The sequence below is a fragment of the Eimeria maxima genome, genomic scaffold, assembly GCF_000499605.1.
Source record: "Eimeria maxima Weybridge genomic scaffold, Emw_scaff463, whole genome shotgun sequence".
NCBI classification, from domain to species: Eukaryota; Apicomplexa; class Conoidasida; order Eucoccidiorida; family Eimeriidae; genus Eimeria; species Eimeria maxima.
The window spans coordinates 1-26,847 of record NW_013566524.1 but is presented as its reverse complement, the minus strand read 5'-3'; the positions used below and the strand labels follow the sequence as shown (position 1 = coordinate 26,847).

The 26,847-nt window shown below is 44.6% G+C and overlaps 4 protein-coding genes across 4 annotated transcripts; 2 read left to right on the top strand and 2 right to left on the bottom strand.

Annotated features, from left to right (window-relative positions):
* Positions 1–7,854: 7,854 nt before the first annotated feature.
* On the top strand, positions 7,855–13,248 carry EMWEY_00034130 (CAM kinase, CDPK family, putative; the record flags this gene model as incomplete). Its single annotated transcript, XM_013481922.1, has 11 exons — positions 7,855–8,499; positions 8,850–8,917; positions 9,369–9,500; positions 9,627–9,750; positions 10,130–10,369; positions 10,693–10,797; positions 11,103–11,240; positions 11,513–11,621; positions 11,973–12,052; positions 12,561–12,689; positions 13,153–13,248. 11 exons carry the CDS (start codon positions 7,855–7,857, stop codon positions 13,246–13,248), a joined length of 1,866 nt encoding a protein of 621 aa, XP_013337376.1.
* Positions 13,249–14,774: 1,526 nt separating this feature from the next.
* Positions 14,775–17,740, bottom strand: EMWEY_00034120 (hypothetical protein, conserved; the record flags this gene model as incomplete). The annotated part of the gene is made up of 3 exons (XM_013481921.1): positions 14,775–15,154; positions 15,537–17,110; positions 17,664–17,740. 3 exons carry the CDS (start codon positions 17,738–17,740, stop codon positions 14,775–14,777), a joined length of 2,031 nt encoding a protein of 676 aa, XP_013337375.1.
* A 3,034-nt stretch (positions 17,741–20,774) lies between these two features.
* Positions 20,775–22,397, bottom strand: EMWEY_00034110 (hypothetical protein, conserved; the record flags this gene model as incomplete). Its single annotated transcript, XM_013481920.1, has 4 exons — positions 20,775–21,200; positions 21,460–21,545; positions 21,863–21,947; positions 22,290–22,397. The coding sequence occupies 4 exons, from the start codon at positions 22,395–22,397 to the stop codon at positions 20,775–20,777; spliced, it is 705 nt and encodes a 234-aa protein (XP_013337374.1).
* A 1,887-nt stretch (positions 22,398–24,284) lies between these two features.
* On the top strand, positions 24,285–26,771 carry EMWEY_00034100 (hypothetical protein; the record flags this gene model as incomplete). Its single annotated transcript, XM_013481919.1, has 3 exons — positions 24,285–25,062; positions 26,093–26,258; positions 26,681–26,771. Coding segments are annotated over 3 exons (1,035 nt in total), but the record flags the coding sequence as incomplete, so codon positions are not given.
* Positions 26,772–26,847: the final 76 nt, after the last annotated feature.

Sequence of the window (26,847 nt, the reverse complement as noted above, 5' to 3'; positions counted from 1 at the left end):
AGGTGAGTTGCGTTGGCATCAAAGTGGAGATACTGAGAGTGGCAAAAAGCGCCGCTTGCGCTGTCGGCTAAGTTGGAGCTCTCCGGAGCGGCAGTGATTCCGTGCCATGGAAACGCTGCTCTTAGCTTGGCTTGAGCGGAACCCATTTTGTTCTGCATTGCTGGTCGTGGGTTTCTACTGTTTTACTAGGACGTTGTCTGAGCAGCTGTAACGGGTTGATCATTTAGTGGCGAGAGGGAAGTTAGGAAAGGTTCTGAGAAGACTGCTCTCCGTTCGGCAACAAGTGTACTGCTACGAAGTGTGTAGCTGGAGAACCTTAGAAGGCTACGCGGCTATGTGTAGTGCGTGTCGTGTCACGTTTGTATACACGATGTTGATGAGTTGTGTACATGAGTTGCATGAGTTAGGGTGCTGTGGACGAGGGCCTCGTGGTGGAGTGTCCGAGCGCCTGGATGGTTCTGGGTACGTCGGTCTGCGCATTAGCCGTGCGCAAGCACTGTATTTCAGTACATTCTGGTTCCTATAGCGCGCGATTGCTTTCCTCAGGCATTTAATGTTCTTGCCAAGGTTTGGTAGCATTCAATGCTCTTGCCAAGGTTTGGTAGACCACAGGAGTTTTTTTCTTTCGGTGCACCGTTGGTTCGCAGGTAGACACTTCCTTGGCTCTCAAGCTGTCCGGATGCTGTCAGCTGAAAGTGCGTGTAGCCTTCAGGGCGCGCTTTGTCAGCTGTGTGCTTGTGTGAGGTGATGCTGACCAAGACGACAATCGCACTTTGTCTCGCCTCATGGAAAGGCTGCTGGCTTGCGCAGTACAAACACGGGAACAAATGACACCGCAACCATGGTCACTCTATCAATGGTTGTAACGAGCTGGCTGCAAAGAGATGCAGAAATACGTTTTGCCGTACTGTATGGTGTAGTGGGAGGGAGTAATGGGGTTTGATCCGTGACAATTACTAAGTCATGCATGACTCATGTGCGTGGGCAGTAAAAGCTTCAACCATGCTAGAGTTGCACGGGGCCTCCCTCAAATTTTTCGGGTATCTCTGCCTGGCTTTCGAAGTATATCAATCCTGAGGTTTCGTGTATAGTGTTTAGTGGCATGGTGGCGACGCATGAGCTGAACACCCTATTTAGATATATGGGCATGCGCTTAATGCACCTGCAGCATTCTGGGCAGATTGTTGCCAACTTATGTAAAGTGCATCAACTCGCAGTGAGTGCGTCGCGTTAAAATGGCTTCATCTCTTTGTAGCTGCTGTACTGAGGGACAATATGTTTTTTATTGGGTTTAGGGTTGCTGTGCCAAAGGCAGAATTGATCGCGTAAGCCAGCAATGCAGGAGAACAATTTAAAGTTTTTAGCATGTCGGGGATGCAACTTTTTGAAACTCTCTCGATATTTTTAATACATTGAAAACTACATTTGTACCTGTATATTGGTGCCTTTAGCTGGACAGTTTAACGTTTACGGCCTCTTTATATAATCGATGTAGGAGTTAGGGCAACAGAGATGAACCGCCATGCAGAATGAGCTTCCACGATCCAGGACAGCAACAGATTACTACACCATTTCATTCCTTCAGGCCTAGTAAATATAGTATAACTTTTTCATTGCAACCAGCATACGCGTCAGCACGAATGGCACCCGAGTGTGCTTTGGTCCCCGCCGCATTGCAGCCGGAGCAACAGCGGACTATTCAAAATCGTAACCAGGAACTGCAAAAACGACAACATCAGCAGCGGAGCTCAATTTGGAAGCGGAAGCCAACGTTGATGGCTTATTGCTGTTCATTGTTTTAGCTCGAACATTTGCGTAATAGAATACGTCTCTGTTCAGCTTCTCCGTACTTCTTCGTTTGGCTCTACCGATGTCCTGTCTCGCTTCTTTTCAGTAATCATTTGCTTGTCTGTCCCTTCTAGGGAAACACTTACCAGCTTGTTTCCTTGTTCGCCTACACTGTTCATCTACTTTGCCACTGTTATGCTAACTGCTAGTCTATCCAGTCACAGGTGCTCATTCGTTGATTCACAAGCAGTGGAATTTCGTTGCGCCTGCAACGCCTCTAACTATTTACGTAGAGGGTGTTTGGATGCGCTTGCATCTGGCAGTAACTTGCAGTACTGCTTGCTGCAGGCTACTTCGTCCGAGCACCTGCCCCACGTCCACGAGCCGCATCTGCCAGACCCCCTGTAGACTATGGCGGAGAGTTACATTCTTCGGCTTGAGATATTGTCTTAAGTAGGTTACCCCGTTGAAGCTCGCAACGGGTCTCCGCTACGGCCGAGGACCCTCGTCGCATCACAGCCCTATGCCAGATGCTCTCCTCTTAGCAAGCTGTCGGGATGTTTAGAGGGTGGTTAGGAAAGATACATTAAAGCATTGGCTATATTACAGCTAGCAACGATGTTGTGCTAAGATTGCCCTGGCTGACGGCACCTGGTACGTCAACATAGTCCTCCTTGCGTGGTTTCTAACCGGAGACAATCAGACCCCGTCCCTAATTAGCGAGAGTGCAAACAAGAAGAAATGCAGGTCCTGCTAGGTTTGTCTTACATAACCTCTGCCTAATAATATGGAAGTGTAAGGGTTCAGGTACCCTCTTCAGACGCTAACAACGGACAAACTACGCTACTACAAGGTTTTTGGATCGAAGGCGGCTCCAGGGGCTGGGTGAAATGCTGAAGGAATATCGTGGGATCAAGACCACCTCTGACAAGGACATACTTTTTACTAAACGTATATCTAATACTTTTATAGGTTTCAAGTGTTTAGTTTAGCAAAAAGTACTTAAGGGGCCCCAATCCCGCGCGATCAGGGCCCCAACCGTCGACGCCGTGTTACATAGCATGCGCTTTCTTATTAGGGTTAACACCTACACTGGGACTTGTCTCGAGTTAAAGAACCTGTAAACTGGACTTAGGGTATGATTTTTATGTCTAAGACGTCAGAGGTTGGATGCTGCCTCTTCTGGGGGTGCACCCCCTGCGAGGGTCCGTAAGGCGCTACACTGCTGCAACGCTTTCCGCTCTCGTTCATAACAGCACATGGCAGAGCAGCGGTAGCAAAACCGGGCTTTTCCATGCAGCAGGAGCTACAGAGCACCGTGCTTGGGTGGCATTGGATTACCGCAGTTTCTCTTCTGAGGGAGCGGCGAAGGCAAATGCAAGCGTACCAGGAGCAGCCGTGGGGTTGGGGGCATCATGCTCACCAATAGCAGCAGTTTCACTGCCAGGTGGGGCTTCAAAACCCACAGGACCGTCAACAGGAAGTCTGTCTCCCTCAGCAGCAGCAGCTCTGGGGGTAATAAAGAGCGCTTACGAACAGATGTGCAGGAGGAGTGTTTCCCTCAACATACATGTTCACCATCAGGCCATTAGGACGCAATCACCCAAACCCGCGGCAGCAGCAGCGACTGTAGCTCGATCAAGCGCTGCAGCCAGACGCGCAGCAGCATCGCCCCTTACGTCGGCAGCATCATCAGGCGCTGACAAAGCAGCAGCATCACGAAAAATGAAGCAGCTTACTCGTAGTGAAAGGCGATCATTCGAAGGTCATCTTCGTCGGTTCCAGTTAATGGGGGACAAAAGTGAATTTCACCATGTTGACAGGAACCGGAATGGCAGAATTTTCGAGCCGTACCACATTTTTTCGCTTTCGATCACAACCAGCAAGAACAACGTACACTGTGTCGTGCGAAATAATAGCAGCAACAAGCGAACAGTGTTTGCATCCTTTGCGGGTAAGTTGCATTTGTTGGCAGACGCTGCGAAATCGTGTACAGAAATAGTTATGAATAATCTTCGCGCCCGAATAGTGTTTAATGACTATAGATTCGTAGCACGAAGCCAGAAAGAAGGAGCGAAATGGAAAACGGCATAAACGGCCCTCGGACTCCTGGAGGGAATGGGAAACAGTGCATAACGCATTGTATTCCGTTTTTGAGTTGCTAAGTACTTACAGTTGCCTTTAGCTTGGGCAATTCTGCAACTTCGTTTGGTCATCTGTGACACAATATTATTATGTAGAAGCCCAACAGAGGCGCTGGTGCAGCAGGGGTTTCAATGGCAGTCGTAGGATGTGTATCTGTTCTTTTTCACTGTTAGAGGATTCCTTATTCGGCACCATGACTTATCTAAGCTTTCCATTGGTTCGCCGTATTTGTCGAGCCACAAACTGGTACACACAGTTGTTCGTTGTTGTTTATCCGACTATATTTGCATATTCAAGATGCTGCTGGTTTGGATCTTTATTTTAGTTGCACCAAAATGGTGAGTAGGGCTATCGACCTCTACGTCACCATAGTATTTTATTTGGTCATGCCTGCTCGCTCAAGTGTGTTCCTTGCTAGTTCCTTTGGACAATTTTAAAAGGCCGTGAACACCTGTATACAGCATTAGCTAAGTACTCTCAATTAAATAAGTGTCTTTTTTTGCCTCAGGAAACGTCGGGATACGCAAGAGCGCCCAACAGTCAAACGCGTGTGCTCTTCGCATAGGAGAGAACATAGCACGAAAACTCCGCCGCCTGGGAGTTGGTGGTGTTTCTGTGGAGTTTAGGAGGATTGCTCGAGTCAGTGCTGTTCTTAAAGCACTTACTAACCATAAAATTCATGTCTACTCCATCGCGCACATACCCAGACTGCCCACATGTGGCCTGAGTGCCAGAAAACCCAGAAAAAGAAGAAGGGTTTAAATTTGTTACTGCAAACCCAAACACATGCGCTGTTCCAGGCAAGGCATGCCCGCCTTGGCTAGGTAATTCAATTTTTTTTTGATTTGAAGGGGCAGTGAGCCCTTGGGCATTGGAAATAGACCCCAAGGGCAGCTTGACGTTGTCCCTATCTCAACTCTTTCGCACATGACTGGTCACGTTAACGGGCCAGTCTGACAGCAGGGACCCGGCAGTTAACAAGGTTTTGCCTTGGTGTATGCAGAGCTCCGAGCATCAGGAGCGGACACTAAACTTTACTGCTACCGCTGAAGCATAGCACTTAGGATAGTGCGGCGTTGTGCTGCAGTTGATCTTGCTAAAAGCAGAAGCAGCAGAATTTAATGCTTCTCATGCTCAACTGCGAATTTCGATCCTTTCTTATTTTCATGGTGCAGTGCAACGGCAGGGCCTGCAGAGCCACTACAGCTGCTGCGCCATTGGAGACGGCTCACTGCCATGGACCCTGTTCATGGTGCTTTAACTGCTATTGAGGCACTGTTGGTGAATCTGCTTTTGCTGCTGTTGTTGCTATTGCACGCCTTATGAGGCCAGCGAGTCACTGATGGGTACAGAGCAGTACCAAGCTAACGCCAACAACGAGGGAGCAACAATGAACATCTACATGGCCCAGAATGTGTAATAACAATGCATACAGCCTAGCAGGTCGGTTCAAATCCGCTGAGACTTTGGAAGCCCCCTCAAGCTGCATATGGGCTATTCACTCGCTGAAAAAGCTTACCGTGCGCAGGGGTCCGCGCTGTCAGAGGAATACGAAAGCGGGTGTTTATACCTATAAGCACATAACCGACCACCCCTGCCAGGGGGCATTTGGAATGACCTGGTGTTTGCACCACTCCTAGCTGACCGTGCCCCGTATTGCTGCAGACAAGCGGTCAATTTACCACCTCAATAATTAACGCATAATGGTTACAGGAACAGAGATACCTAGAACGGGAGACCTAATATCCAAAGCATTGCACAGAGGTCAAAATCTGTTTACCGTATTGTAATCCATATGCTGCACCTCCAGCGGAGTTCCCCAGCTTTTGAAGCGGACAGTGTTGCATGTTCACCGTTTCATTGTATCTAATGTTCTTGCGTACTAGCAAGGCCCCAAGCATTATCCTGCAGGCTTCACACGGATACAAGTTGACGACGGCGAAATCGGAGTAAATAGAAAAGGATGAAATGATGAGGAGCGAGTATGATATGTCTCACAATGTGGCACCGCGTGGCCACTGGAAACCGATACGTGCGAGAGTGCGTATTATAACAACTTGCAGATTTGTTCACAATATGTTTAAATGCTTTAACGTGCCACTTGAGAAACTCGGCTGGAAAATGCACGCCCTGCTCGGCCCTTTAATATTATCTGCATCCAACCGCTCTTGAGGCAAATGACGTGAAATACTACCATTGGCATGGTCCGGCGAGCAAACAATAACAGCGGCAGGTGCAAGATATTTGACCGCCTTTACAGAATCCATGGGTTTGTGAGGCTTACATCACTTCACGAGAATCTTAATACGATAGCACTTGTTCGTAGATCCAAATGTTATCGTGTAATACGCGTGGGTTCACGAATGCTTGCTTGCTGCTGCTGCGGGTGCTTCAACTTGATGGCTGGCACTTAAGACTTTGGCCTACAAGTTCAGCACATGCCGGAATATAAAAAAGCATTAGGCCTACTGGATTAGTTACTATAGCATACATGCTTGCCTCTGGCAGCGTGCATTTGCCTGTAGTGCGTCGTGCAAGAACAAGAATTACCCTGCACACCTGTTTCCCTTCCGGAAGGTCCTGTTGCAAACTACTATAGTCGACACTGCAGCTGTTGCGCGAGAATGGGAAATGCAGTTTAAGGCGGAGGAGCTTGTATTGAGCGGAAGATGGCTGCCAGCTGTTGAAGCCACCCCATGCTGCAACAACTGCTAAACGGCAACGCCAGCTCTAAGCATGTCACATCCCCATCTTAAAACATACATAAATGCACTAGATCATTTCTAGATGTGCGTTTGTCCCTGAATAACCAACATGCATGTAGTTCCAAATCTCTGCACAGACTTCAGACAGTGCATGGTACGCCCTCCTAACCTTTCCAATCCGGTGAGTTAGCGTACTCACTGCATCCACTCAACGTCTAGCGAAATGGAAGAAAGTGGACTGACGAGAATATTTTCAAGTACATGGCCTGCCGTGAAATGACGAAGGCGAACGGTTTGAATCGAAAGCGCTCTTTGTCCAGCGTTGACACACAGTACCCATGTATAACTACTGCAACTGCTATGGTTGCCACAACATAAAAATGAGCAGATAACTATATGCTTTACATAAAGTGAAAGCATAGCGGTTTCCCTAGCAACAGCGGTCGATCCTGCTAGTCCGCGAAATTTAACCATCGTGTGGCAGCCGGCGGCCCCACTGTGGCAATACCGCTGCCTGGATCTAGAGCTAATGAAGAAGAGTGTAATGTATGATAAATAAAGGGTGTTTCACGGATATTTTGCTTTTAAAACTGTCAATTTGCTCGAAGCAAAACGCAGCAGTGCATACACCAACCCATTCATGGGGTGGTACTATCGGGCGACACCTGCTTGTTGAATCACTGTTGCGGCGTCATTTGAAGGGAACTGGCGCATTAGTTCACAACTGCTCTTTGTTAAACAATTTGTGTTGTTTATCTTCGCTGCGTGAGTAAGCTTTGGAAATATGGGGAGCTCAAACCCTCTCCCTCCGCCTTAGCACGGCCCGGCCACCAGAAAATCAGAACCCCGTAAACAAACTTCCGCATGATAAACTAGAACATCATTGTTTACCTTTTCCCCTTGTGGCTCAGTTGCCTCTCATTCTTCTGCCTTCTCATCACAACGCCAGCTGCGTCAGCTGTTTCTTCGTTCCCCTGCAAGCGCTGCTCGCTCACCGGTGGCCAGCCTCTGTCATATATCGGCGTGCCTGCCTATATAGCTCTCTTGGCCGGCCACTGAAATGGTATAGACGGGGCTCTCCTTTCTGCAGAGGTACGGGTTTTTGGGGCCTTGACACACGTCGTCCGGGGCCCCTACCGTGTTCCGTAGTTATGCAGCTGCTTTGAGGAGTTTTGCCCAATAAAAACCTTCCTTATTTTCTGCCCAACTCCACAAGATGGGGGCTGGCATATCGCGTGCGAAGAATAAGTCCGGCAGGAATCAACAAGGGCGCCTGTTGCCGTCGCCTGCTGCACACACTCCGAGTGTTGGTGCGTCAAAGCAGCCTCAAGCAGCCCCCTTGTCTTCTTCTCCTGAGCGTTGCGTCGCTCTCTACCACAGGGATGGTGTAGAAAAGGAGAAGGAACAGGTTCCAAACAGGCTGCGGACCCTCAGGGCCCCTGGGGGCCAGACTGGGGGGCAGCCTGGGGGACCCTCAAGCCGCAGGGCCAGAGGGAACCTGCCCCGTCCCCATACCCAAAGCGGTGATCAGAGCGCTGAGGCGGTGGACGAGGTGCAGAGCACAAGTGTGATAGAAGCGCCTCTGTCTCCTGCTTCTGTGAAGGAGAGTAAAGACACTGCAGTAAGCCCTGCCAGATCGGACTTCAGCATCAACAGATCCAACTTTATTCTTGAGAATGCCGGGAAAATACAAACGCTCTACGACATCGAACCAACGACACTCGGGTCGGGCACGTACGGGAGCGTCTCCAGGGCTATTCGTCGTTCCACTGGCATGCAGCGCGCGGTGAAGACCATCAGCAAATCACAAGTGAAGAGCATCGAACGGTTCAGGAGAGAAATCGATATCATGAAAAGCCTCGTGAGACACACAGACAACAATACGCACAGCAGTGACATCCTGTACAGCATAGCATGAAATCCCGCAGCAACAGTCAGACGCAAAGGCGCCAACAGAAGCAACAAATGCTGTCGCGGCAGCGAAGGCAGTTGTAGTTAGGTTGGGGGATCCCGCGTGTCTGATGTTTTGTTGTATACATAATCTGATGCTTATGTAGCAGCGAATGTTCCTTGCTATGTTCCTTGTTTTAGGCGTGGTGATGGGGGTTTCCTTTATGTGCTTAACCGCATGTCATGCTGTCGACCCTCGTTGTGTATTTACCGTACAGCGAAGGTTGACCAGAATGTATGCGTGAGTGTTTGCCTTTTTAGGACCACCCGAATGTCGTCAAACTTTTTGAGACATTTGAAGACCACAGAAATATTTATCTCGTCATGGAGTACGTCTTCCCCGACAATCCCTTCCTATCACCCTATACCCTTAAAAGCTATGGGAGCGTGTGCACCAAAAGCTGAAGCCTGGGGATGAAGGAACCTAGCAACCGCACCTAGGCGATCTGTTCTAACCTTGCTGTCAAAACCAAGACGGTAGCGTACCCAAACCTGGGATTGAGGAGGTGTTGTTTTCCACTGATGGCACTGGTGGCCGTATAAGCGTGTACCATCCTGTGTTGATTTGTGCATCTTTCGTGCAACCTTCTGCAACGGCACATGCCTATATGGTCGTCAACCCGCCTCACTTTTTAAGTCCTTTTGCAGTTCGTCCGGGTGGATACATGAACGAGACATTGATGAACATGCTGCACATATAGTTCTTGATGGTTCAGTACATGCGTGAGTGAAGATTACAGGGCCTAGTACGTCCGTTTGTTGTCATGGTGCAATCTGCAGGTTATGTGAGGGGGGGGAATTGTTTGATCGCATAATAGCGGAGGGGCACTTTACGGAGAAGAGGGCAGCGCTGTTAATGAGGCAGGTCTTCTCTGCTGTGAATTATTTGCATTCAAATCACATCATGCACAGGTACGCTGCCTGTCTGGTGTACTTGGTTGCTGCTGCGATTTACGATGATTCATGGTGCCTTCTTTGACGAACAACTCGCTCATGTTCTAGCCTTCTTAGTGATTATGTGGTCTGGATTTGATTCAGGGATTTGAAGCCAGAAAACTTTCTCTTCTTGAGTCCAGCAAGAGACAGCCCTCTGAAAATCATCGACTTCGGTCTTTCCTGCCGATTCAAGCCGGGAGAGTTCGTATCAACCAAGGCGGGCACGGTGAGGTACCCTTTTGTGATTTCTGCTCGTTGGCCAAGCGTTACTCAGCAGGCGCAACTGGGGCGCATGTGATCATACAGACGAACCCCCTTGTATTACATATATGTGAAAATTGCCGACACACGAGCCGTTGCGTCTGTTGTACACGACATACTCAGTGTGTGCAAGGGTGTAACTGACCCGTTGACATAAACGGGCATTTGCTGGCAGTCCAGGGCCTTCAATTCATTGAGCATTGCTCTGGTGACGTTGGGCATGTGCATGACCCCCAATCGTGCCATATGTGTAGTGTTTTCATGTTTACTATCAACCTCAGACTGAGGGCATTTTGTTCCCGAACTAGATTCGCGGTTGTGTTTGTTGCGTGTGGATCATTCAGCCTTACTACGTGGCGCCTCAGGTACTGGAGGGCCGCTATGACTACCGCTGCGACGCGTGGAGTTTGGGAGTTATTTTGTACATTTTGTTGTGCGGGTTCCCCCCGTTTTACGGTGACACAGATGCAGAAGTCTTGGCACAGGTCAAGGCAGGGGCTTACTCATTTGCGGGTCCCGAATGGCGACGGGTGTCAGATGAGGGAAAAGACCTCATCCGGAAACTCCTGAAAATCAACCCAGATGTAAGCGCAGTGCTTTACTTCGCGTCTGACAGCGTTTCTGTTCAGTATGAGCATCTGCCAAATGTTCGTGGGCGCCCATGGAGTTGGGTACACGTTATATGTTGACTGCATGTGTGCTCTTTTGTTAGTACTAGGTTCCTTTCGGCGTTTGAGTAGTTGCGCCAGCAAACGCTAGCAGACGGGGCCGATTGCATTCTGTCGATTGGCATTTCTATGGTGGTTTCTGCGTGCATCGTTATATTTCCGGTACTGCAGCTGTTCCCGTTATTGATGATATTGACGGTTTATCTACTGTATCTTTGTATTTGCTGTGCGCTTTTCAGGAACGCTTGTCTGTCGAAGAGGCGCTACACCATCCATGGATTATGAGCTTAGCTCAAAGCAGCCAAAACATCCCTCTCCCTGTAACGCTCATGGCAAACCTAAAGGTAATTTTTCTACGTATTTTGGCGTGGTGTGTCGCTGGTTAGTGTTTGGGGTGTGCTGTGTATATTTCGCTTGAGGACTCCATGACTCGTATTTATATCTGTCTGCTTATGCGAATCGTCCCTCTCTACTTACCTAATGCATCCTCTATCCCCTCTAACTAGTATCTGTGTATGTGTGCATGCACCAACACTTCTGTCGTTAGCTTATCAATGTTGCCTTCGATTTGCATATTCTTCCCATATTCTCATTGTTTTGAGACCAGTATATTTTCTCGCTTGCTGTCCTTTTGGTTGTTGGCCTCTAGGGTTTCCGAGCCCAGAACCGTTTAAAAAAAGCGGCGTTAACGGTCATAGCGCAGCACATGACCGACTCAGATATAGACCATCTTCGCAAAATTTTCGTTTCTCTCGATGTTGACAACTCCGGCACTCTTTCTGTTCAGGTAACTGATAGCAACATGAATATGAGGTGTTTGGGTTGACGAGGCTTCGTGATGTTTGTATTGTGAATGATAATGAATAACTACTGGTGCATTTATGGCTCTACGGACTGCGACTAGCTGCGAAGCATCCTCGAAGTTGCGGCTTGTTTGGTATCTGTAGATGCGTTCTGTGGGGTGCAAGGCAATTGAGACTACGGCAAGGTTACTGCTGTACCGTATTTGTTGGTTCGGTTGCAAAAGCAATGCACTGTCAATGCATTACATGTTCGTAGGAAGTGGCAGAAGGACTGAAAAGATTGGGCTGGAGGGAAATCCCAGCAGACCTGCAGGCAATCATGGAGGAGGTTGACTCCGACAAATCGGGGCATATCGATTATACAGGTTTGCCTTTGATATTCTGGGCTTGGCTTGTGCTTTTTCGCAGTGTTTTCTGTTTTGGTTGGTTTGTCGTTTCCTTCGGTATACATTTAGTTTAGTGCCTGCTTTTCATTTGAGACCGATGCCGATGTTTGTCCGTGGCGTTTTTTGATGTGTGGCGTCTTTTGTTTCTCTGATTGTCAGCTGATGCACACTATTTTGTATATGGTGTCAATCAACCCGCTTTTCATTTGACCTCAGTATGCCGAGGCACATATTCTCCCATGGCTTTTCTTTTACTTGGAATATTCTTATATTTTTGCGTGCTTCTCATGTAAGTAATTAATTTCACTTGCGTTGTTATGGTGTGTTCAGAGTTTATTGCAGCGACGATGGACCGAAAGTTGTACATGAAGGAGGATGTCTGCTGGGCGGCCTTCCGCGTATTCGACTTGGTGATCCCCCACAGCAAATTAAATATCCAAATTTTTCTGTGGTAGTGTATTTTTTGTCTGTCGTATAAGTACACGCATTGGCAAAATGAACATTGCAAAAGCAGTGTACCTGAAGGTTGGTGTTGGGATGGGATGTGTTGTCATTATTGTCAAAGTTCGTGCGGTCTAAATTGAATTTAGTGACGCAATTACGATGTGTAGACAGCATGTGGTAGGTGAATTCCTGCCCATGTGTTCCCAACGTGTAATGTTTATGACATGTATAGATGCGTGTACCGTATATATCACACTTACCGTAATGTAGGCATACACAATATCAATGTAGTATATAGGATTGCCATATTTGAACAGCTTGCATGCTTTTGTCACCATACTGTTGCCTTGGTGAGCACTGTATTGCTCGATTGATTCTCTGTATATACTTTGATATGTAGAGTGTAACTGTGGATTTTTATTCGTTGAATTTGCGTTCATTCGTACACTATATTTATGCGTGGATTATTTGCAGGATGGAAACGGTAAAATTTCTCAAGATGAACTGCGGCAAGTCTTGGGCATGCCGAATGTACAGGGAGCTGTCGGTCAAGAAACAATTTCTGCTTTGTTGAAAGAAGTTGACCTAAACGGTGACGGAGAGGTAATTTCCTCGCAGCTCATCTGCTTGCTTGCATGCATATAAAGACGCTAACTGATCGGATGGGTACTCCCCACGAGCCTACAGGTGTACCAGTGTGATGTATCTGTGCCCCTGAAGTACCCAGGAACAGACACGTCGAGGCGGTACTTCTTCCGGCTTGAAGCAGAGTATCTTTTGTTTGTTCGCTTCACCCTGTTTTGTGGCATCATTTGTTTGGTGTATTCATTAGAGATATCTGGCAGTTGTTTTTCCTGCTCTGTTTCACTTTGTCATCGAAATTTACTATTCCAACGAGCTTCACATTGTTTCGCCAGGGAATTGTAGAACACCTGAACCTTATTGGACTAGTAGAACTGCCCCATGATGCGGAGCAGCGAGGACGCTAAATTTGCCATCTGCTGCTTCGCTTGTTGCCGTTGTGTTGCTCATTTTGCTGTTGCCCCCGGTGGTGTCTTCGCTGCAGATCGACTTTGAGGAGTTTATGCACATGATGAGGAAACGAACGCCTGGAGAGATCCAGAGGGAAAGGGACGCGAAGCGGAAATCGGGGAAGATATGACAAACTTGCCTATACACTGATGAAAGCTGCCGATACACTGCAACTGTAGACAGGGGCTGTTGCGTGTACACATCAGCTGTATACACTAGCTGCGTTTTCATTCCTCTAAAGTATTTATACATCCATAACTGTACGTAAGTGCGCGTATAGATCTCAACGATATATACATCTCAATTAGGCACATGAGCTGTCTGTACACTAAACTATGTGTGCAACGGCCGCCCGTACATTCACCCTGTACACGAGCGCTGCGTATCCACATGTACAAGTTCTGAGTAAACACTTGAACAGCTATTTGTCTCTCAGTGCTGTCCTTGCAGCGAGAGAAACATTTTCTCGTAAACCAGTGCAGCAGGAAGTGCACGCATGCATGCGTGCAGTTGACCTTCAGCAACGGAAACAATAATAAAGCGCGTAGTTTCTACGTTAAGTCTTGTGAATAGAAAGTGCACATGGACCAACACGGGGTGCCGTGCATTCAGCGTTTGCCAGAAGTTAAAAGCACGATAAATACAAGCACAAACGTGCTTGCTTAACAGGAAAGGCAAAAGCCTACTTGATATGCTTGTGGCTGTTAATAATGGAGCATTGGCTGTCTTTGAAGGGAGGGCATTCTGTAGCCTTCCGCTGCTGTTGCAGCTGGCTGTTGCTCCTTCGCTGCTATGGCATGCAAATGGTTTTTCCTCATTTAGAAACTCTGAAGAGTTCTCAAAACAGTTCTGGGAGAGTTGAGGTATTTCTGCAAAAATTCGAAAACTAGTACTTCACTAGGTGTGCAGCATCAACTCCAGCGCCTACATTCAAGCTATTATCCCACTAAAAGTTTATTTATTATGACCTACACCATTAACTTTAAAAGGCCACGTCTATCGCAACTACGCCAACAAGGTGCTTGAGCGATGTCGAGGTGTACAGAAAGTCCAACGCTTAGTTGCTACAGCGCCACGTGCAGACTATACACGAAGATAATCGACTGCTCTACAAGCACATAATACTTACCTCCATGCAAATGTACATATATTTTATTGAAACATGCATGCTTGTAGTAGAGCAGTTTTAAATAGACGCTTTCTGATGTCGGAAGATTCCTTTGGAGAGAGCAAAAGGTCAAGATGTTTCCCAAAAAGTGTATCAAACACTGTAGCAGAGCTACCTGCAGCAAAGTCCGCTGCAGCAGAAGCTGCTGTAGTAAAAGCTTCTGCAGCAAGACGTGCTGCAGCAAAACCTGCTGCAGTAAAAGTTCCTGCAGCACACCCTGCTGCACCCAAACCTGCTTCAGCAAATGCTGCAGCAAAATATGCTGCACCAAAACCTGCTCAACCTTCTTCAGAAAAACAGCTTGAGCAACAACAAGACGGCTGACAGTATTCCCTGCGTCACTCTTTGCTGTTGCGACCCGATACTGCAGCCAACCTCGCCTACTACAGTCACCTGCAATTCTGCTGTTGCTCCTGCTGCTGCTGCTGCAGATTGTACACCGATTAAATTAATCGCTTGTCGGTAGATATGAATGAGGTGGAAATCAACTAGGAGCAGTACGCCTGTCGAACCAGATGCAGTAAGGGGCTATGCTCAAGGAGCATCTGCTGCTTCTGCTCAGGATCTACTTCAGTAGCAGCCGATTCTTCGCCTGGCTGATGCTGCTGTACCCGCTTGAGTTCCGCCTCTCGCAGGCGTTGAACCGCCTGCTGCAGCAACGTGTTGCGCTGCAGCTGTTCATGCGCATTCAGGCTGTCTGTGTTTTCTGCTGCATGCTTAAGCGCCTGCAGCTGCTCGGGGGTCAAGTGATCAGCTGCAAACCGCCACACTTCATCTGCTGCTGCTGCTATGTGCTGCTGCTGCTGCTCCTCGTCTCGCTGTGTCTCATCGGACTCTAGAAGGTCCCCAACTTTGGTTGGCTTTTCGCCTGCATGCAAACAAATAGAATGCTGTTGTTCCATACAAAAGAGGCCTTTTCTGAGCAGCAGATAATTTCGCTACTTTGGCCTTCGTGACGAGCAACATCAATACCACAAGGTGAAGGAAGCAGCAGCAGCAACGCAAACAACGGAACCGGTCGTACACATAATATACATACGTCTGGGTGCATGCACTCAATCTTTACATAATCAAAAACGCATGCAAGTAAATGCTGCATGCATGGATTGTGAATTTCTTGCCTTTGTCTGGTCTGCCACAAATTTGAGCCTCTGTGCTGATTGGGGCTTTTGTTGCAATTTGAACAGCAGCAAACCGCTGCGGAGAGATCCGTAGCTTTGCGCACTGCTGCAGCAGCTTGCGTTCGTCACGATCCATGCCCGGAGCAGTAATAACACCTTCCTGCTGCTGCTGCAGCTCTTCCTGCTCCTGCTGATGCTGCACAGCACGCGCTGCAGCAGCAGCAGTAAACCAGCTCGCAGGCAACTCAAAAGACACCCGCTGCTGCCGATTCCACTGTACCATTCCCTGCTGCATCCACTGCCAGTATAAACCCCAATGGGGAGCGACGATGCTGCTGCTGTTGCTGCTGCTGTCGCTGCTGCTCTTCTTTCTGCCCCTCTTGGAACCACTGCTGCTGCTTTCGCCGTTGCTGCTGTCGTTGCTGCTATTGCTGGTTTCGTCTTGATCAATTGCCGCCGAGGGCTCTGCAGCAACAGTTAGAGCAGCAGGATCAGCAGCTGGTGGAGCAGAAGCAGCAAGATATCTGGAGTGCATGGCATCTGTTGCATACTTCTTCAGGCATTCGCGAGCACTCTTCATCGCTACCAGCAGAAGCGCATCTCCTTCTGTTGCTGCTGTTGATGCTGTTGCTGCTGTTGCTGCTGCTGCACCGTCTACTGCTGCAACGCGCATCTCCTGGCGTGCAGAAGAAGTGTTGTGGAACCGTCTAACGACAGGACCAGCAGCGGCAGCAAGTTGCCGCTGCTGCCAAGACACCAGAGAATGTAATGCAGATAACTGCTTATGAAGGACCTCCCGCTGCTGCACTTCTGCTGCTGATAGATCTGGCCGTGCATGCACCAACTCGTTTCCTGATGGTGTTGCTGCTGTTATTACTTCTGTTGCTGCCGCTGCTGCTGGTACGTTTCCGAGGTCTGCATCAGCCGACCCACTAGTGACAGCCTCAGCAACAGCTGCAGCTTCTGCTGCTTGTGCATCTGCAGCAGCAGCAGCAGCCCATTCCCCTACCGTTGGAGGGCGCTGCAGCCTCAGCAAATCGGCACCCTGTGGTCCCTTCTGCAGCAGCGCACCCTCTGCACGCAGCAGCTGCAGCAACAACTCGTAAGCATCAGCAGAGAGAACCCCGCTAGGGCAGGTGATTGTGTCGTATTTGCTGCTGCTTCTACTGCTACTGCCGCTGCTACTTTGGCTCTCCCCGTCAGCAACAGCAGCAGGAGGACTGGCACCTGCATCTGCTGCAGCGCTCTGACGTTTCTTTCGTTCTTTGTGCTGCTGCGACGAAGGTTCTCGTACATGCGCAAGCAGCACAATTTGCTGCAGCTGCTGCACAGAAACCCCAACTGCTGCTGCCCAGGCGTCCCAGCTGGTCACCAGCAACTGGTCTCGTTGCTGCTCCCACCGGTGCAGTAGCAACGATGCTGCCTGTACATCTTTATTTGCAATGATTGCATCTGCTGCTGCTGCTGCTGCTGTGGCAGCTGGTGGTGGTGTCGCTGCGTTTGGAGACGCTGCAGCTGCCGTCCCTGCTGCTGGTGGTGGTGTTTCTGCTGCTCTCAGAGCCGTTCTTGCTGCCAGTGCTGCTGCAGCTGCTGCTGACGTCGCCGGTGTAGTCGCTGCTACAGTGCGTCCTGCTGCTGGTGACGCTGCTCTTGGTGCAACATTTGCAGCTTGTATTGACGCAGCTGCTGCACCATTTGTTGTGCTGCCCCTCAGCAGCACCGATGGCCGCAGCAGCAGAAAGGCACTTCGGTGTGTGGTGGTTGTTCTGTGTTTGTTTGGGCTTGGGAATATTTCTCTTTTCCTCTTGTGTATTACTCGTGGTTGTGAGCAGTAAAAGGAAGGCGAAAGCTGTCTACTGCTCGAGTATATCGACAGCTTCTGCTGCTGTATACCGCTGCAAAACAGTGGCAGCTCCACGAGAAAGAGCAGCAGCAGTGCCGAGAGCAGCAATGGAAGCCCCTTCCAGCAAGACAAGCTGCAGATAGCTACAGTCATTGGCTGCCCTGTGCTGCTGCTACTGTTGCTGCGTTTATTGCTGCACTCGGTGCTGCAGCTGCTGCTGCAGCAACAGCAGGGAGCGTTATTCGAGCAGCCTGCTCATCTTGACGGCGAGACCGTCGCACGGGGCTCAGCAGGAGAAGAAAACGGATAATTTTTGTTTAATTATCAATAATGCAAAATAAAACAATTACAAGCATGCAATTGAAACTCTCCTATAAGGGGAGATTTGTATAAAAGGAGAGGAAATAATTAACCCGCGAACACGAGTAATGGGGTGTCTGCCACGGCGAGCATCAATTGTTGTTGAAACCGCATTTAATCTTTCTTGCATTTGTTTGTTAAAAAGACAAACTAAAGAATACCAAATAATTTAAAGGAGACATAATTTAAATATATACATGCACGTGAAGTGGGGACAATACCTACAGCATGCGGCGGGTCTGTCTGTCTGCGCATCCGTGTTTTCCCTTGGTGCATTTCTTTGCCTTTTTGTTGCTGAAGTTCTTTTATTCTTGTATTTATTGAAGTAAATGGAGTAAAATTCCCTTTTACATCACGCAGATCCCCTTGAACAGGCGGTCACCTGCTGCTGTTTACTGCAGCTGCTGCGCGCCGCAGCGTTCCTACACGTCGTTTCTGTGCTCTTTCTTGCTCTTTTTCTTATTTGGAGTTTTTCTTGCCTTTAAAGAAGTAAAATACCCTCATAAAAGGCTTAAAAGAGGAGTGTTCCTTCCCATCTGCCTTTGACGCCGGTTATTGCTATAGTTGTCTGGCGTAAATAGTATAGAATTTGAATATAGATAGAAACGGGCTGTTTAAGAGTTAGTCTATATAAGCAAAATGAAGGAACCACAGGAGATTGAAGTAAAAGAAGAAGAAAATGTTCATCACCATCATCATCACCACCATCACCACCATAAAGGGGAGAGTGTATACAGCGAGTATCTCTTCCTTGGGTGTATACTCAGCGGTATATACGTATTTTTCCTAATGTTTGGTTACTACCAAGAGAAGCTTTATAGCATGAAACATCCATTAACTGGAGAACGTTTCTCATATTCCTGTTTCCTTGTGCTTACTGGTTGTATATCTAACGCCTTTTTCTCCTTCTTGTTGTTGCTGCTGCAGCACAGACGCAGGGCTCTCCATCTGCTGCTGCAAACAAACAGAAAAACTGTTAGAGATATTATTTTTATTTCCCTCTCATATTGCGTCTCTATGTTATCTACTAACTATGCCCTTACCCATATTAACTACCCTACACAAATCCTCGTCAAGAGCGCAAAGATGGTACCGGTGGTTGTTGGTGGATTCATATTCTTCGGTAAGTAAACCCTAAACCCTAATCACTAAACCCTAAACCCTTGTCATTTGATAGTTAGTTTATAGCATTAAACCCTAGACAGCAAACCCTTAACTTTTTTACGAGACGCAGCTGGGGAAACCCTAAGTGCTACTACTCCTAATGCATGCATCGTAATGCCGTTGTTGCTGCCGTGATTAATGATTGGCTGTATGCATACGTGTTAATAAATGTATATATATGCACATATAAATGTGCATTATGTATGTATATACAAGAATAAATATGTTTAGTCTATAGCGGATAGGAAATATCAGCACCCGTTAAGGTGAATAGAAGAGAATCCTTAAGAGCCTGTTCAAGATGTCAGCAAGGGTTTAGGGTTTAGGATTGAAGGTTTAGGGTTTAGGGTTTGTGTATGTATGCGCGTGTATATAGGGAAGACGTACCCTTGGCAAGATTATCTATCTGTGTTTGTATTGACACTTTCTTTGGTTGTTTTTCAATTATGCAAGACAGAGGTAAAGGCAATAAAAGGAGAGGCAGCACAAAACTCTTTATTAGGGTTAGTAGCATTATGTGTTTCTTTATTGTGTGATGGATTGACGGGGCCTAGACAAGATAAATTATTAGAGAGAGAGAAGCATATAAGCCCATTGCTGCTCATGTTGCTGACGAATGCATGCGCTGTATTGTGGGCAGCAGTAGCAACAGCAGGAGCAGAAGGGCTACAGCCCCTGTACTTTTTCCAGCTGCAAGGTGATGCTGCAGGATATTTGTTTGCTTTTGCCGTCTGCGGCTCCTTAGGTCAGCTCTTTATATATCAGAGCATTAAAAGGTTTGGTAGTCTATACACCTCCATGTTTACTACATTAAGGAAAGCAGCATCTACTCTTTTCTCTGTGTATATATTTGGCCATAAGTTAAACAGCAAGCAATGGATTGCCTTTGCTGCTGCATTTGGTGTTATTCTCTTGCAAACATACGTCGGTAAAAAACAGAAAAATAAACACAAAAAAGAAGCACACAGCGGCAAAAAGGTTAATTAAACCAACTTACTGGGTGCACACAATTAGCTACCCATTCTTTTTTAAACTCTTTTCTTTTCTGTTACTTAAAATAACTCCTCTTCTTCCCCTTCTGGGTGTCGCATAGCACAATACAAATTGATTAGGCCTTGCAGCTTATTTTTACTCTTAAACATAATTAGTAACACTAAACGTAATTACTAACGGAAAAAAAACAGTGGAGGAACAGCAGCAGAAGAGCAAGAACTTCACGAAGGTTGACGAAATAAAAGGACTAAATTAACATTTCTTCAGTTTACATTCCAACGGCATAAAGGCAAACACTTGTTGTATTGAATACAACTAGAGGCCGATAAAGTTGGTTAGTATTAGTAGAACAGGCTGTACGTGCATGCATAATCTTCTTCTATAGTTATACCACCGGCAAGTCTTCCTGCCAGGAGCACTGCCCTAAAGGGAATACTGCTGCTAATTAAACTAAGAATAAAAATATAACTAGGCGGCAATACTAAAGGGTAAAGAAGAGCAACAATAAGAAACTCTTGTGATACGAAATGGTGGACTTAGTGGGTTGATCTTCTTTGAAGCCAACGGGCAGAAGAAGAAGACAGCTTAGACAAACATAAAAAACAAGAGTTTTGCGCAAGGCAATAGGCAGTAAAGAAGCAAATAAGGGTTTTAATTTAGTTTGTTTATTTGTCTACTTATTTAATTATCTAACGATCTGCTGCTCGACAAAGTTTTCGCGAGCAAAAACGCCAATGTCGGTGCGGCCAAACAAACGCCAAAATATATTGATGAAATGCATACAATCAGCGCATATATATTATGTTTTTTTTGTATAGTTTATATACAAATGTAGACACGCATGTATGTGTATATGCAAAATATATACACGCAGACGTAGATAAACGTACAGAAGTTGATGTGTTTGTGGGGAAGGAGAGCAACTGAAACTGTGAGAGTTTTAAATTGTACAATACTAACTAAATTAACATATTAGTTGGCGACAGATCGTTAGATAATTCACCAAATTACTTGTTAAGTGCAGCGTTTCTCGGGAGATGAACCCAAAACTCATTTCTTCTAAAAATGGGGAGGCAGAAAGGAGAGTTGTACAGCTCAAGAGTAACTTGGATTTCTTTATTTTCGCTTGTATCTTTTATTTTGCCTTGTTCCAATTGCTTAAATAACTCATCGTCATCTGTGCTGCAAGGCGAATTACTCCCATCTCGACCGCCTCCCCCTCCTCCGCCGCTGCCGCTGCTACTGCAGGTAATCAGCCCATCTTGCAGCAGCGACCGCAGAAGCAGCAAAATCTGTTGCCTAAGCGGAGGCTGAGTAATCGTTTTGTCCAAATCTACCGACCCCGAAAAGCGGCGAGCTGCAACAAATCTCTCTTCTGTTTTCTTCAACTGCACTTCATTTGACAACGGAGGAGGCAAAGCAGCAGCAGCCGTCTGCAGATGGCACAGAAACACTCATAAAAGCTCCATATGACAGACAAACGAAACAATACAGAAGCTTAACAGTAGCACAAATACACAGACAAGGACCAACGAGGAATTACCAACCAGGAAGGCCTCTATGCGTGGTCTTTCCTGAGGGGTATTTCCAGTGAATACATTCAGTTAATATGCATATTAACACATTTAGGGCATTTACAGCAGCTGGGTTGGAAAAACAGCAAGAAAGGGAAACATTTAAGCTTTGATTTACTGCCTTGGGGGGGAAGAAACGCATAGCCTCGAATCCGTCTCCCTTGACGATACACTCAACAGGAGTTGTCATAGGAATTTTCTTTGCTACAAAATACAAAAACAGGGAATAAACGTTAACACATTATAGCGCCTCCACGGAAAAAAGAACAATAATTTAGACCCTTAAAACCTAGCCACATGGCAAGAGGCACCATAACAATTGTATCCACTGTTTGGTGCCATTTTGCTCAATAAAGCGCAGCAAAGTAAATTGCTCTTTTTGTCTCTTTCAGTCCGTGAGGACCAGAACATGTAAGAAGGATTAATATCTAGTATATGCATTGGCTATAATTAGCCAACAGCAAGAAGACTAATTAGGGTTTAATTACAGCATGAATTATGCCCAAATAAATCACGTTTACCTCCTTCATTCATTGGCTTGTCAAAAACGCCAATATAATTAGCCAGGCGATAAAAAGACTGTCGCGAATCTTCTCCCCATGTTGTCTGCATAACAAAAAAAATAAACTAATTAATTAATAAATTAGCGAACTAGGTTTCCCGATGAAAGTAGTGAATCGGCTTATCGCAAAAATCTAACTGAAAATCACCGTGTGTACTGAATAGCACAAGTTACACAATAGAGTACAATATAGACTATACAAGGCGTATCCATGCAATAAAAACAAAATAAGAGCTTTATTGAAATACTCCACTTGTTGTTTTGTATTTTTTGTCATCTTCAAACCCCTATGACAGGAGGCACTTCATAATGCCTTATTTCCTAAATTGCGTTTCTGTGATGAATAAAACACGCTAAATGCATCTAGTTTTATACTCATTTCCTACCTCGATAATGGGAGTTGCTTCATAATGCCTTATTTCATAATTAGGTGCCTCCCTGATGACTGCATAGGACAAAGTTTCGGCGTTTTCCCTCCCAATGACGGACCCCATCTTCAAGGACAGACCTGTAGAAAGGGGGAAATAATGCTTAGAAATATGCCTAAAAAGGGCGATTCTGTGGTGCATTGATGCACTAAAAAGGCTTAAAAGGCTTTATGGACCTTCGTACCTAGATAAACAAAGAAAAAGCAACAAAAATTTGTAGGAGCCTAGTTGAGTGCCCTTGCTGGTCTGTTGGTGGGGTGTGCAAGAAAAGACAAAAATAAGAGTAAAAAGATAATAAAAAGTACACCAATAGCTGTCAAGTCAAATGATTTATTGCGAAACAAAATACTTGCGTCAATATTTCATAAATTTCAGAAACTTTGCGAGCAAAACGTTGCAAAAACAAAGAAATCTTTGCTCTGTTTCCCCGCGGGCAGTTCGATGTCAGTGGCGCTCTCTATGGCGCAAGCGCCTGTTCATTGATGATTTTTTGCCTTTGTTTGCTGAATTTAACCAATTTTTTTGTATTTTTGAAAATTATATTTGATCTCCGTAATAAAATTGTTTCCTTCCTGTCTTCACAGACGTCACACACTCATTTTGTGCCCTGTTTCCGTTGTTGAGCTCAAGATAACCAGCAGCAATGGCTGCAGTTTGTGTCTGGCATCTGTTTTTCTGGGGTTACTAAATGTCTCTGGCGTCTTCCCCCATTTGTTGGCCTTTTTAGAGTAATTTAATAATTTAAATACATTTATTACATTTATTCCAAACATTTCATCCATTTAATTTGCTAAAATATTGCAATGTTACGCACACACGGTCGCGTTGTCACATCCCAGCCCCCTTCCTTTAGCTGTCTGACTGCATGCGCTTACAACCCTTGCTGCTCCCTTTTTTAGTTTAAATTTTTCGTGTTTATGAATTTTACATTTATATTCGATGGAGTTACGCTCAAATGGACAACCCCGAACACCCCACAACTGCACAGGAAGCTGCTGCTGCAGCAGCAGCAGCAGTATTTAAAAAGAAGTTTAACAATGAAGTACCACAAGTTGTCGCTGCTGCCCCTGGAAGGTAAAGCCAAGAAAATGGCTAACTGCAGCATTATATAAGTCATCGCATGCATGCGTATTCCTATATTAGGGGGTGTAAATCCATGTTTTTATCCTTGTTCTTTTACTATTGTTCATGAATATATCTAAATTGACACAGAAATATGCAAAATTTATATTTATATACTTGTGTAAATATGGATATATACGTGCATACATATATGTATATGAATATATATCTGCATGCATAGCCCATAATACTGAATAGGAAGCCGCTGCCATCAAACATACGACGGCTGCAGCAGCAACAGGACGCGCAGTAGCCTAAGCATTTAACGTAAACTATACTTCGTTGGTAGGCATATTTCTGCATAATAAACAGAAACTATTTGGCTTATGCCTTCCTGATTATAGGGGTTTCCTGTTAGGGTTTACGTTTTAGGGTTTATTGGCGTTAATTCCTGTTCTTGGTTCCTCCTTGTTGGTTTATTGGGGTTAGATTTGTTCAATTTGTTGCTGTTGCTTCCTCCCTATCCGTTCGCTCCTTGCCTGTTATATTAATCGTGTCTAGTATCTGTAAATTAATCCATTAATGTTTTACTATTTTAATTGTTGTTTAATTATCTGTATGTTTATTTTTGTTTGTTTAATTTGCTTTGTATTGTCATGCGTATTTCTTCTGTTGTTTGCCGCTTCTTGCTGTTTTGCTCTATGGCGTGCTCTTTCCTTACTCCTTATATTTAGCTATATATGCTACCTGCTGCTTGCTTATTGCTTTTATTGTATATTTTTGTTTATTTTTGCTGTTTTTCTTTGAAGGGTTTGTATAATTGGCGAACACATTGACTATAGCGGGTATAGTGTACTAACTGCAGCAATAGAGAAATACTGTTGCTGCGCAATGTCTTCCTATAACGTACAAGTAGACAACAAACAACAGAAAAGAGAGATAGTTTCTTCATTAAGGGTAGAGGACGGTAGTGATGAGCAAACGGCAACAGCAACAACAGCAGGAGCAGCAGAAAAAACAGGAGAAACAACAACAGCAGCGCACGCACAAGACACAGCAGAAGCAGCTGCAGCAGCAGCACAAGAGTACGATGAGAGTGCCGAGGCTGAAGGTTCCCCTCCAAAGAAAATACGTTTAGAAGAAAGAAGGGAGGAGGAGGAAAAAAATACAGAAAGAAACAAAGATAAAAGGGAAAATAACACGAACAGCAGCAAGTGTACAGAGGTTGGCAGCAGCAGCAACAGTAGTAACAACAATATAGGAAATACAAGTACAAATAATAGTAATAATAACAAAGATAACCAACAAACAAACAGCAGTAGGAGCAGTAGTGGTAAGGGAAGCAACAATAGACAAGAAGAGGAAGAAGAGGAAGAAGAAAAAGAAGAAGAAGAAACATACAAAGGCAACAAAGAATACTTTTTATCTGTTGTGCATGCGGATGAATGTTGCCATTCTTCTTTTTATATAAAAAAAGCAACAATGGTATATGATTTGTTAGAGAGTTGTATACAAGAAATAGCAGAAAAAAACACAAATAAAGGGAATATAGCGAAGAATACAGCAGCAGAAGACGACAGTACAAGACACGACGAAGACACAAAAGAAGAGAGAAAGAATAAAGAAAAAGAAGAAGAAAAAGAAGAAAAAACAGAGAAACACAAGGAGAGTAGGAGAGGAGAGGAGAAAAAAGAGCAAAAAAAAGAAGAAAATAAAGAACGCAATAATTGGAGGGTTTATTTCTTAGCAGCAATTGTTGCAGGAATTGAATTTGTTATAAATAATTACAATAAAATACAACAAGAGGGGAGAAATAAATATATTAATGAAGAAATAAGTGAGGAAAAAGGAACAAAAGAGGAAAAAGGAACAAAAGAGGAAAAAGGAACAAAAGAGGAAAAAGGAGAGAATAATAGAGAGGAAGGAACAACAAGAAAAGAAGAAGAAAATAATTATTGTTTATTAATTGGACAAATGAATAAACAATTATTTTTATTAAATAAAAATAAAATAAATAAAATATTTAATAATATTATTATTAATGCTGCTGTTTATGGTGATTTACCTCAGGTATTTATTCTTCTTTTCTTCCTCTTTTTCTTCTTTTTTTTTTTTCTTTTTTTTTTTGATTTTTACCTATTATTTATTCTTTTATTTTTCTTCCTATCTTTTATATCTTTGTCTAATTCCTATTTACTTCTGTACGTATTCTTCCTTGTCTTTCTTCTTTTCTTTATTTTCCCTTTTTTGTTTCCTATGTATGCTTATAGGATTTGTTGTTGCTTTTTTTGCACCTATTCACTTTATTTATTTATTTATTTATTTATTTATTTATTTATGTATTTATTTGTTTATTTGTGTACAGGGTGCAGGCCTTTCTTCTTCTTCTGCATTAATTATTGCTGTTTTTTCTTCTTTTCTTTCTTGTTTACAAATTAAATTAACAAATATACAATTGGCTTCTCTTTGCATGCAAGCAGAGAAATATGTAGGCATACAAGGTACATAATTCTTTTTTTTTTTATTTTTTTTTTGTGTATTTTTTTGTGTTCCCCTTGTTCTTTTGTTCTTATTTGTTTATTCTTTTGTTATACGTTTTGCCTTATGTGCTTGTTTTTCTTTTTTTTTTTTTTGCTTTATGAATTTCCTAGGGTTTAGGGTTTAGGGTTTAGGGTTTAGGGTTTAGGGTTTGTATGCAGGTGGTGGTATGGATCATATGTCGATATGTTTATCTTTTTCTGGTTTTGCTTCTCTTATTGAATTTAATCCATTAAATACATTTTCCTTAAAATTACCTAAAAATATAACTCTTGTTCTTGGTTATAGTGGAGAAAAAGCAAAAAAAATTATTAATAAACATCTTAGGTATAACCTAAGGGTATTAGAAACTAAACTTGCTGCAATTTTATTACTTACGTAAGAAACAAATAAACCCTAAACCCTAAACCCTAAACCCTAAACCCTAAACCCTAAACCCTAAACCCTAAACCCTAAACCCTAATTTCTCCAGTAACCTAATTGAACTAAATGATTAATAAATGAGGAAATAAACAAAGAATACCTATATATTATACTTAGCTATAAACTACGCAAAAAAAAGGAATAAAATAATAGACAAAGAGGGAGGAAATAAGCAAAAAAACTCTATATAACATAAACCCCTATATGAATAGCCAATGAGTTTCTTCTTCCTTTTTCCCTTTATTTATCTTTGTTACATTACTACTTTCCCCTTTTTTCCCCTTTTATTCCCTTTTTGTTTGCCCTTCTTGTATATTTATATTCAGGAAAAAAGATCCTGTTGCTCTTAATAACATAAAAGACTACAAAGAATTAACTCTGCAAACAGCACACAAAATATGCTTCGGATCCCTAGAGGTATAAATAAATTAAATAAATAAATAATTAGTTAATTAATTTAATTGATTAATATATATATATATATATATATTAT